This window comes from Corvus cornix, chromosome 12 (genome assembly GCF_000738735.6).
Source record: "Corvus cornix cornix isolate S_Up_H32 chromosome 12, ASM73873v5, whole genome shotgun sequence".
NCBI classification, from domain to species: domain Eukaryota; kingdom Metazoa; phylum Chordata; class Aves; order Passeriformes; family Corvidae; genus Corvus; species Corvus cornix.
The window spans coordinates 1,976,076-1,988,164 of NC_046342.1; the positions used below are offsets into that span (position 1 = coordinate 1,976,076).

Sequence of the window (12,089 nt, forward strand, 5' to 3'; positions counted from 1 at the left end):
AAATCCCTATTCTGCTCTAATTAACTTACACTGAAAAGCAGCAGCAGGAGCAAAGCTCAGGGAGCATTTCCAGCAGGAGCAGGGCGAGGGGAGCATTTCCCACTGCTGCTGGCACTGCTTTCCTCAGGGCAGAACTGGAGCTCCTGTGTTTCCACACAGCCCGTGGACTGTAATTACACACCCCAGAGCTCACCCCTGCCTCTCCCTCCCAGGGAAGACATAACCTCACTTTCTAGAGGGAGGTGGGAGGGAATGAGAAAGAGAAAATAATGTGGCTCCAGTCCATCCCCAGAGGGGAGATCAGTGAGGACACAGTCTAGACAGGGGTTGGACAGCAGGGAGCTGGAATTCCCGTCTTTCTTGTTTTCACCTTTCCAGGGCAGGCAATGGTTCAGTTCCTGTGTCTCCCTCAGCTCGTAAGAGCAACCAAGTTGTAGGTTCCAGACTTTAAAAAAAAAAACCAAAACCAACACCCCCCCAAACATGACTACTGTTGAACTTTAAAACACCTTTTAAATTACACTTTCACTGCACAGGCTTTATTTCAGCTTCCACTGGTGGCAGCCTTTGGAGAAGCTGAACAACAGAAAATTCATAGCCATCCAAAAGCCTCTCAGATTTTGTTTTGCAGGGAAAAGAGGTTCATGTGTTGTGGAGCAAATGAGGAGTATTGAGAAAAGAGTTCTGAGCTTCAAAGTGGTGCTGCATGAATGTTTTCAACTGGACTGCAGGAATTATCCAGGATAAGAATGGGAAAGAAAAGGAAAAGCACAGTAAACCAAAGTACAGAGCTGGAATGATGGCACAAGGGAAATAGAGCTTCAGTGTATCCCAGCAACAGGGGAAAAAGCCTCACAGTGCAGTTCAGTGGAAATTTATAAAATGAAAAGTAAGGAATTTGGGATTGAAAGTAGAAAAGAGAAATGGGATTTAAAAAGACAAAGCGAAGGCTGCATTGCTCAGCTATGCTACAGGATGTAGAAGGAGAAAAGTTTAAAACTGTGCATTGGGTAAGACTGGTGGGTAAGAGAGGGCAAATGAATCAGGAGAAATGACTGACAGGTTGAATCTGTGAAATTTAATTTTCTGAAGGGAATTCCAGCAGTTTTCTAGGTGCAGATGTGGATGTAGGAGCCCAAGGGCTCACGCAACACCCAGGGCTCCTGAGTGTGGGTAGTTAACTCTGGGACAAGCCACATGAACTCCTGGCTCTGCTCCTCCACCTAATCGAGAGATTCTTTTTTCCCCAAATGAGCACAAGACATGCACTTACTGTGAATTGTGTACCAACAATGGGATTCCTTAAAAATTCATTTAAAATAAAACACCATTAATTTTGTTTTAATTACCTTTTACACGAGACTCGACTTACTTATCTGACATAGCAATTTGTTCCAGCATGGCAGAGCCCGTGTTTGTCTTCCAGTTCCCGGATATGGAAGTTCTCCTGAAAGGGGGAAAACATTACAAAGACAGCCAGTGGTTTCATATTCTCACTATCAAATGACTCTGCTTTCCACATGAGTGCAGCAGCAGCACTGACCCCTTTTTCCTAGCTGGCAGCTTGTCACAGAACATCTGAACCGTGAGGGGTTGTAAGAGCATTGTCAGCAATACTTCACTGGAGGTGCAAAGAATGACAGGGCTGTGAAATTTCTGTTCCCCATTTATTTATTTAAGATTTTTCTAAAAAACCCAGCCTGCTCTGATGAAGGGGCAGTGTTAGAAATGAGCTGGTGCCAGCTACAAAGGCACTGGATTATCTGTAACACACACTGGTACTGCAAAGGTAAATGTCAAGAAGCTTCAGCTTCTCCTTTCAAACCCACCCCCACTGCAGGGTTATGTCCCAACACTTGAAAAGAAACATATTTATGTTTCTAACACCTCTGAAGTGATTACAGGTGTGTTTTGGAGCTGGATTTTGGGTTCTCCTCCAGTTTTCACTCTTTGCTGTTTACTGATATAATCTAAACACTCTGTGTCAGTTCACCTTCTATTTAATCTCTAAGAAAGAAAATATCCATGTAAAGTTGGGGTTTTTTTCTCTTCAGACCTTAGGACTGCTACTAGGGCTGAGAAGATTACTGCTTTGTGAAAGCTAAATGCTGTACTGGGAATAGGCTATGGATACAAGTTATGAAGTGTTTCCAGTTGGTAAAATCATGGGAACATCTGCATTGTATTAAAAGTACATTAGGCAGCAGCAAGAGCTTTCTCTCCATTTTTCCATTAAGTTAATTATGAGGGTCAGTAGCAATTGTGGGGGAATGTTGACTTTTCTCTGGGAGCCTCGTAATGTTTGGTGGGTTTTAAAGCAGAAAATTCTTCTGTGATGCCATGTCCTTTGTGTATGTGGGAGAAAGAAGAGAGGAGAGGAGAGGAGAGGAGAGGAGAGGAGAGGAGAGGAGAGGAGAGGAGAGGAGAGGAGAGGAGAGGAGAGGAGAGGAGAGGAGAGGGAGAGGAGAGGAGAGGAGAAGAGAAGGAGAGAGAGGAGAGAGAGAAGAGAGAGAAGAGAAGAGAAGAGAAGAGAAGAGAGAAGAGAAGAGAAGAGGAGAGGAGAGGAGAGGAGAGGAGAGGAGAGGAGAGGAGAGGAGAGAGAGGAGAGGAGAGGAAGAGGGAGAGGGAGAGGAAGAGGAAGAGAAGAGAGAGAAAAGAGAGGGAAGAGAAAGAAGAGAAGAGGAAAGAAGAGAGAAGAGAAGAGAAGAGAAGAGAAGAGAAGGAGAAGAGAAGAGAAGAGAAGAGAAGAAGAGAAGAGAAGAGAAGAGAAGAGAAGAGAAGAGAGAAGAGAAGGTGCTTGTTGAGTGCTGTGTAAGGAAGCCTTGCCCAGCCATAAGGTTATGTTGTGATTTCTGCTCCATTTTTTAAGGTGATGTTTATATACATGTGCCTGCTCAAAAATTACTGATTTTAGGTTCATTACTACTCTACACACACATTCTGCATCAGAGAGAAAATCTCACAAATCACAGTTCGGTTCTCTTGCAGACTTCTCACGGGAATTAATTAGAAGGGACTCTTTTAGGTATCTTTTAGGAAGGAAGATGTGACCAAATCAGGGCAAAAAGTTATCCTGAAGGCTTGTAGCAAGTATTTAGTTCAAGATGCTCAGCTGCAGGGATGTAATCCCAGCACCACTGACTAGAGAGGCAAAGATGGTTTGCTTTAAGCCCTGTTTTCCCTCCACAGTGGGAAAAGCTCCTGCAGAAGTCTCCCAATGGATGCTTGGCTGGCTGTGAGGATGCTGCAGGGACCAGAGGAGGGCTGAGGAATGCTGCGGACACAGAACTGACTGGTGGAATCTCAGGAAACTGTGGGTTTGACACAGATGAACTCCAGAACAAGAGACCATGGTGAACTGCTCCAAAACTACCCAACCAGACACCCTAAGCCCTAGGGATGATTTCTGTAATTATATATATCAAATATGTAGGTTTCCCACCCTTCTTCACTTCTGATAATTGCCAAGAATCTTTCACATCATTATTCCCTCCTCTTTAGCCAAACACTGAATAGTAAATAAACCAACTCCTGCAGCTTTAAGTGCTTTACACTTAGGCTTAACACGTTTGCACTCGGTTTGGTCCTTGCAAGAAGGAAGAACTGTTTTAGAATTGCTGAACAATTCATAGTAACTTGAGCTTCCCCTTTTCCAACACCTTCCTGCTTTATTTAGTGGCATTTACAGTACTCAATGCAAATTGCTGGGGCAGGGACTTGTCATCAGAAAAATATGTGGAAATGTCTGCCTGCTATTCTTGGGTAGGCAGCCTGCTCTGTGGTTTGATCCTCCAACACTATTCCCCTGCTGGATGTGCTTTACTTTTGGTTGATCGACCTTTTGATCAAAGCACTTTAAGCCCTGGACTCGCAGTGCTGCTTTTGGAGGGGAGATTTAGGTACAGGGCTTTTGTCTTTCTGTTTTTTGACATTGTGTGTGACCCTTTTAAACTGTATTTCCTTGAAGTCAGCTGGATCCTGCCCGGGTGCCCAGGGCACTTAAGTGTGTGTCACACAGCCCCTGGAGGGGCTGTGGTATTTACAGGGATCCAATCCTCCTTTTTGGGCCATAATCTCTACTGACAGACGATAAGCACCCGTGTTTGGTGACTCATGGATCCACTTAAACCACAATTTCCCACAGAATTATAAAACTGAGGCTCTTAATAACTCTCTTTAAACTACAAAAACAAATGTTCAGCTGGTATTTTTTGTGGTGGCTCTCTAAGTGCTCTGTTCCTGTGTCACAGAGCAAAATGAGAACCAGCTGTAGAACAATATTCTCCTGACATCATGTATATGCATGTGCACGTGAAGAATTCTTCAGGCATTTGGTAAATCTTCTCCTTTCCACGATGCTTTGTAATAACGAATCCGTATTTCATTCTGGTGTGTGATTTAAGGGTATGAAGGAATCTAGAGAAAAAATGATCGCTGGGCTTTTACCATTTGGATGAACCCAGAGTTTCTGAGCAGAAACTTAAAAATAAATAAAAGGTAGGAGGAGCAGGCTGTCATTTTAACTTATTTTTGCTGTCCCTTAGGCCAACTGCTTCTTCTGTGAAGAAGAAACATTTATGTTTCAGAATGATAAATTTACCATAGCTGACTCTTCCAAAATTGTTCCTGATGCTGAACAGCATTTAAATTTCAAGTCAATGGGAAAAGAGTGGGGCTCTCTCCTACGAAATGCTGTGGTCCAATTTCTATCACAGGGGATGAGCCCAGTATTACATCTGGTAGCTGGCCATGTATTGTAGCCATCAAGAGCTGGGCCTTATTCCTAAAACTCTACCCTTGGGAGCTGTAAGAGTGGGAAAAATCAGCTCTGTTTATTAGAGAAGGGGAAAGATGGGCAGCACAACACGAGGAATCTGCCTGTCAAAGCACCAACAAGAGAGAAAAGAGAGAAAAAGAGAGAAAAGGCCCATCCAGCCCTGCAGAGGCAGCAGCAGGGGCATGAAAAGGTCTGTGGTGGAGAAGGCTGGGACTGGGAGCAGGGGCAGAGCAAGGCTGGTGAATGGCACTGAGGAGAATCCAAGGGCTGAGGGACAACCTGGGGCATGGTTGTGAGCTCTGGAGTGAGGGGTAAGGACAAAGAGACAGGAAGGTTGAAGCAATCTGGGAGAGCAGTGGGATTGCGCCAAGGCACAGCCCAGACAGGTGGAGAGAGGGGACACTGGGGTGGAGGGACACGGTGCTGTCAGAAAAAGTGGGACGGGTGTCCCCAGAGAGGGAGGAAAGCCAGGGAAAGGCAGGCCTGGAGCTCCAGTGTAAGACAAACAAGAAGAGCTGGAATTAACTCTCGTGGAGAAGCTCGGGGATAAAAGCTGCATCATCTGTTTCAGATTCTAGAACCTGTAGGGAGAGGTGGGGACGGCCCAACACACCTGAATGCCACAGGGAGCTTAAATCACAGCCCTGTATCACTGAAAACACTGAATAGTAGAGGATTCCAGACACTTTTGAATCCTTGTGAGCTTTGTGAGTGTTCTGCCGTGGTCACTGTGTACAACCCAAATTTCCAACGCGCTGTTTTCACAATGTTCAGCGAATCCTGGGTTCAAAACGGAGCAGAAGAACTGAGTGTCCACACTGCAGGGTGCATCTGACCCATGGGAACAGTGCTTGCACCCAGCTCTGTGCTTTCCTGAGGCCCCTCATGTGTAAGTGAGCAGTGGAGGGGTTTCTGAGCTGTTTTGGGAGGGCCAAGCCTTGGATGTTCTTTGCCCCTTCAGTGCCAGGTCAGGACAGAGCAGCTGCTGTGACAGCAATGTCTTGGTGAGAAGAGAATGTGGCCTTCCAATATCAACCTAAGGAGATAAATTTTTCCCCTTCTCCCACCCTGGACCAAAGTTTCTATTTTCTCATGGCTGTTCTAAATTACTTGTTTCTTAACATCAACCCTGTCTTTTAAACTATAAAACATTTTATGGATTTGCTTTAATCCAGCTCCAACTTTAGGTTTTCTCAACATTTATGGTTTGCTTGGAGTTCTTCACTGATAAAGAGCTTGAATGCACCTTCCAAACAACTTCCAAGGAATCTCTGATCCCTCCGCTCTTCAGGAGTTCCTTGAGAAATATCCCTGTGTGGGGATGTGGGTGTGCCTATGTAAATGTGTATTTTTATCCATGTTCTATTTTCCTTGTCTCAGGATTGTAAGTGTGAGGGAACAAAGGCATGAGATGATCTAACTTGTCCTAAAATGAGAAATTAAAGGAGTGTTTGGCAGATTACACTGCTTGATAATTGAAACAGAGTAAAAATCTGCATAAACACAGGTACCAGAGCTCAACTGCTGCATCATAACCTGGTGTGCTGCTCCTGCTTAATGTTGTCTGTGAAGCTGAAACATCCTTTGAGCCTCTCCTTTAGTCATGGCCTTTAAACAAACACCTGGGTTCTAAAACTGGAAGAGGCTTTCATGCAGCTCTGTGAAGGTCACTGCAAGATTGGATTGTTTCTTTAATGTGTTCTGTTGAAAGGAGAGGACTTTGTTCCATTAAAGTGTGACAATACCGGTTTGTTTGTGTGAATGAATGCCATCCAACCTATCCTCAGAGGGAAGAAGAAAAATCTGAAGAAAATTTGTTCTTAAATTGAAAAGATATGGAGAAATCTGAATTAACAAGTCCTCTGTGAAACCAAACCCTCTTCCAACTGCTCCTTTCTTTAAATGAGAATAATGAACACAAGTTAGCAGAAAAACCCCTCTAGCAGGCTCACCTGGCGTCTCATTCTCCTCCTCCCAGTCCCAATCAACGATACAAAGAATTTTGGTAAATCCAGAAAGTTTAAAATACTCTTTCCAGAGAGTGTGACAGGGGAGGCATCAGCTCAGAGACGCCTCCAACACTCTTTAATCTTTCTGGTGCTTATCAATTTTGAAACAAAAGCAGGAAAGAACATAAGGATTTGGCTCACATGTATGCCTTGTAGTTACTGCCTATCTTTTGGATCCTGATGTCATATTTGGAGTCTATGAAGGGCTCAGTGGTGGCGTAGGTCTGAGTGAGCGCTACCACGCTGGCTATGTCCTGAAAATCGTAGTGGTTGTCTACCTTGATCTGGAGCCAACAAGCCACAAGAACACAGCATAGACAAAAGAAAAAAAGAGTAATTAGGAATAAAATGTGGAATCCGGTTGCAAATGGCATTCATGAGAAGCATGGTTTTGACAGCATCAAAAAAAAAAGTATCTGATATTTTATCTGATTTCTAGGTTCTGTGACATTCCTGCTTTAAAATATCTGTTGTTCTAGGCAAAATATTGCCTGCTTATCCAGAGAAAGCGATTTGCCGACAGTGGAATTTTATTTTGCTTTCCTTTTTTTTAAATTTCTTTGCTTTTTTCTGCAGTGATGCTGGTCAGTTATAGAGCTGCAGGCCTCAGAAATTTTTTTAGGTGTGACATGCAGCCCCAACTGATGTAGAGTTCTTGGTGGGTCTGTAAATTGCTCAGGTAACTGACTGGATGTGGAGCCCACCAGGAGCTCTCACACCATCCCAGCAGCTTCTCCCACGAGGTGGGGGGGCTGCAGGATCCTGATATCCCGGTGAGTGCACGTTCTCAGGGAGCACAGAGGGCTGGCTCCAGGCAGCAGAACCATTGGTTGCATTTTTCCCTCTTCTCTGAAGGAGTTGGGCTTTCTGGGAGGGGGATTTCCCAGGCGCGGAACACTCTGCACTAAACCATCAGCTTTTACATCTTGAAATAAGAGGGGGATGGAAAAGTGGGGAGTGCTGATCTAGGGGAGAGGGAGAAGGAGGTTTTAGAGGGCAGAGGGAGGACAGAGACATCACCTCTGGGCAGGGAGGGCACATCCCTGGGGGGACCTCGGAGCAGGTGAAGCAGGGGGTGAAAGGGGCTCAGGAGAAAAGCCTTGGGGTCAGTGGAAAACGGGAGGGGGAAGGTGGGACTCTGCCACACTGACCCAAAGGGCATTTCAGAGTGGTGAGGAGGCAGGTGGGGATTATCCAATATTAGGAGAGTTTGCAGCTCTTTGCAAGCCCAGCATCTCGTTTGCTTTTCCTTCTTCTGGGACTGAAAAGGGAACCTGAGGGCCAGGCTGGGAGGTGGGATGTGGCACAATAAAGGGAATTTGGTGGAGATAAAAGCCTGAAGTCTAAGTATTTACTCCCAGCTCTCAGATGGAGAATGGCACAGAGTAATTTGCCATTTGAGAGCCACAAACCAGGCATGAGGCCTCGTTTCCACTTGATTTCCTGAAAACTGACTGGCCTGTGTGGGTCTGACTGGGACCTCTGGTAATGCTGCTGCCAGCAGTGCCCTCAGAGAGGGCTGGGGTTCCAGGGGAACCTTCCTCTGCTCTCTGGTTGCATTTAATCTCTGAGCGTTTTAAATATTTCATAGCTATAAGAAAAATCTAGATTCATTTCTAGACATTTGATACGAGGAACATTTCCGTGCATTATTTCCCCTGTTCTCTAAACGAGGGGTGAATATCCTAAGTACAGCATAAACATTCTAACACTTCACATATGCAATCCACAGAGAGTGCAGCTTAATTAGTGGTTCATTCTGCTCTCAATTAAAGTGGCTGCTGGACTTCCAATGATTTACTAAATATGGAACAAAGCAAAACAGTCATAGGCAAAAAATAACATACAGTACAGCTTGCAATTAAATCAGTTTTCTATTTCTATTGCTGGTAGCAAAGATTATGTTCATGGAGGTTTGGAGATTCAGGATGATAAATGTAACTATTCTCTGATTAATTCTTTTCAAATCTAAAGCACTTCTAGCACTGAAGTGTTTTCAGTGAGTGAAGTTACTCTGCAGTGACCAGAAATTGTCACTGTTAGCAGTGAAGGTGGGATTTAAATGCTCTCCCGTTGGCCCAGCACTGTGAGATAAGTGATACCAAAACATCCGTACTCACCACTGAAATGCAATTACTTAGGAGAAAGAAAGCAGCAGTTATACAGTGGTAAGAAACAATCACAGACAACACATCAAGATAGGAAATGAATCAAAGTTCAGTATCAAGCTGAAACCAGTAAAGAACCGAGGCAAAACCTTCCCACACTCCCAGCTCCAAAAAGTTAGATTGTGCAACAGACCTTGACTCTTGAAGAGTTTCAGTGCAGACAGCAAATTAATAAACAAGGTTTTGCTTCAAGAAAGCATCTCAGCACATTTCAAAGGACAGCCCACAAAGGGCAGCTCTTAAACTGCAAAGGCCTCGTCGTAAAAATACTTTGTCCTTGTTTTTATTTCCCTGAAGAGAGACGCTTTCTTAGCATGGCCAGGCAGAGATTTGCAAGGGGGATCCGAGACAGAGTCTGGGCAGGTAAAAGGTAAAATATCCAGGGAAGGAAGGAGCATGCACAGGTAAGGGACAGAGCCCAGGCTCCCAACATGCAACAAGCAGCATCTGCACCTTTCCCATGCCTGAGTGAGCATGTCCAATCTTCACAACAACAGGAAAGGTTGGCATTGTGAGCTGGGGGGAAACAAAACAGGCAGATTAGAGAAGAGAGCGACCACGAGCTCAATGATTAAACAACATCATTTAGGGAAATTATTTAAGCATGATCATAACGTGGCCAAAGCTGTTCTGGCCATGTGGTGCCTCAAACTGTTCATCCTCTGTGCTCTGGTGACTTGCTGGGTGTGTTTTCTGAGCACAATGGTATTCCCAATGCAGCCAACTAGTGTCCTTAACTTATCTTAATTTAACTTTTTTTATATCTTCCTTTCAACTTTCACTTTTTAAACTGAGTTTCTGCTGTTTCCTATTTTAAGCTTTGCTTTTGTGTTTTCTGACCCACAAACTCTCCAAGGTTCTAATCATTAATGATGCCAAATTAACCACCTTTTTCCCCTTGATTTCCATCGTTTAGCAGGGCTGTAAATACATTGTGACCACTTATGAAAGCAGTGATGTATAATTCACAAAAACCTGCTCGTGATACAGAACATCCAGGTTTTCTAGGAAGTCTCCAGCTTTAGAGCGCAAGGAATAATTCAGAATAATCCAGCCATTGAGTAGGAAATCAAATATACAGAAGCACATGAAAACACTTTATTCAATGAAATGGGAATGCTTCTGCCTCTCAAAAAGTGCTGTGAATGACCACTTTTACTTCCATCATTCACTTGAAGAAGTTTTAGAACTCCCAGTCGTGGACATGGGTTTTTTACATCTAAAATGTGCCTGTATTTAACCTCTCTCACCCAAGCATAAACACAGATATTTCACAGAAGAGGTTTAGAACTAGAAATAAAAATCTGAACACCTTCACCATGTAATTAAACTGGGCAGCAGCAGGACAGTGTTACAGGCTCCAAACCCTTCCTCGAGTGCCACATCCCAGCACAATAAACACAATCAGAGGCAAAGCTGATGCTCTAGAAGATAAACTAAGAGTTGTTAGAGGTTTTATGAGACATTGATTAGTTTCAGAATAACCAAAAGCACTTGCAAAAGCATTTTACAGCAAAGGCCACCTACACAGGAATTTAGGAATACAGTTCTTGCTAAACTGCAGGAAGCAAAGTTCCTGCTTAGTCAACATCTAGTCACTGGTGTATCACTTTCAGATTTTAAACCAGGGCTTTTTTTCAATTTTTGGGGGTAGGAGGGGAACAAATCATTGCCAGACTCAAGATTCATAAGGGCAGCACCACATTTCTGTGACTGAACTGCAAACCACTGCTCTGGGGTTTGTGATGGAAATGCTGGCAGACCTCTGAGCACAGCAGTACAGATGGCACTCCTGTAATTAGCAGGACCACGTATCTTCCTGTGATCCCAAAGCTGTGGAATCCTCTGTGGGCCGCAGGAACAAACACATTAAAAGAAAAGAAAAAGAAAAAAAGAAAAAAGAAAAAGAAAGAAAAAGAATCTGTGCTTCCTCCCTCAGAAAAATGCAGCAGCATCATTTTCTCTGGATCCTGAGATTCCATGTGCTCCACCACATCCCAGCACAGACCAGAGGCTCTGGATGCTGCAGTTCAAACTTTGGAGAGGAAAAACCCAGGCAGGCCAAACTCAGTAATCGCAGCACTTCTCTTGTTTGTAGCTCTCCCTGGGACAGGGCCATGAAGCCAGGGCTCAGCAGTTGGAGTTATTTTGGGGTTTGAGCAGCTTTTCCTTCATTCCTGCTCTGACTTTAATTATCCCAGCTTTGCCGGTCGTGCAGGACACCTCTGTCACCAAGCCATGCCCAGGGGTTTGTTCTGCCAACAAAGCCTGAAATGTCCCGCAGAAATTAAAGAAAACTTGACCTGAGTCCTCCCATCCCACTTCCCAATCTGCTCTTTTCTGGTCATTTTGGCAGAACAGGCATTCTCCAGACTATTCTTACACTTGATGAACATTACATGTGATAAAAGTGTGATAGAGACCGTGAAAACTTACCAGCTCCATGGATTTTCCTTAAATTTGCATTATAACTACTGATAATCATAATTTATATTATAATTACTGCTATAAAAGCTGTTTGCCTTGAAAAGTACCACTGAGGGGAAAAGGCCGTTTTACGAAAAGTGTTGCTGATTTTTTGAAAGCTTTCTTAAATTCAGGAAAGTAAAAATTCGCCTCTGGCAATTAAAAACTGAGGGGGAAGACCCAAAGACCAACAAAAGAAACTGAGAAATCTGCCAAGTTCATAAATGTGAGAGATAGAAGTGTCTGTACTGCATGAGTCCTTCCACATACATCTAATATACACAAAATACAGCAGAATAAAAAAATAGGATTACAAGGGCTTCTAGCTTAAATAGCAATGCAATAAACCACCATTATTAATTAGACAGAAACCAGAATATCTGGCAAACGTGGAATAAAGTTTTCCAAATTTATAGTCATATATGAATATGATTGGATGGGTAATAAATATTGGGAGCAACTGGAAAAACTCCTGGCTCTTTGTGGGAACACATACACAAACAGCTGAGGAACACGCTGACATTTGCTAATCCAATGCCATTAATCAGAATAACATCAGTGAATATTCAAATTGTATCTGTTTTATCAGCTCCTAAAAGTTACAAAGATGGATTCGGTCCACACACTTTCATTTATGTGGTTTTAGCTTCCCCTGTTGTTATTTTATTC

General features: G+C 43.7%; 1 protein-coding gene across 1 annotated transcript in view; it reads right to left on the reverse strand.

Annotated features, from left to right (window-relative positions):
• SYN2 (synapsin II) overlaps positions 1-12,089 on the reverse strand; it is a 153,387-nt gene that overhangs the window by 31,614 nt on the left and 109,684 nt on the right. Inside the window, exons 6-8 of the mRNA XM_039558751.1 lie at positions 9,408-9,470; positions 6,928-7,070; positions 1,373-1,447 (exon numbers count right to left, since the gene is read on the reverse strand). Coding sequence (XP_039414685.1) covers positions 1,373-1,447; positions 6,928-7,070; positions 9,408-9,470 — 281 coding nt within the window. The remainder of the gene's footprint in view (positions 1-1,372; positions 1,448-6,927; positions 7,071-9,407; positions 9,471-12,089) is intronic.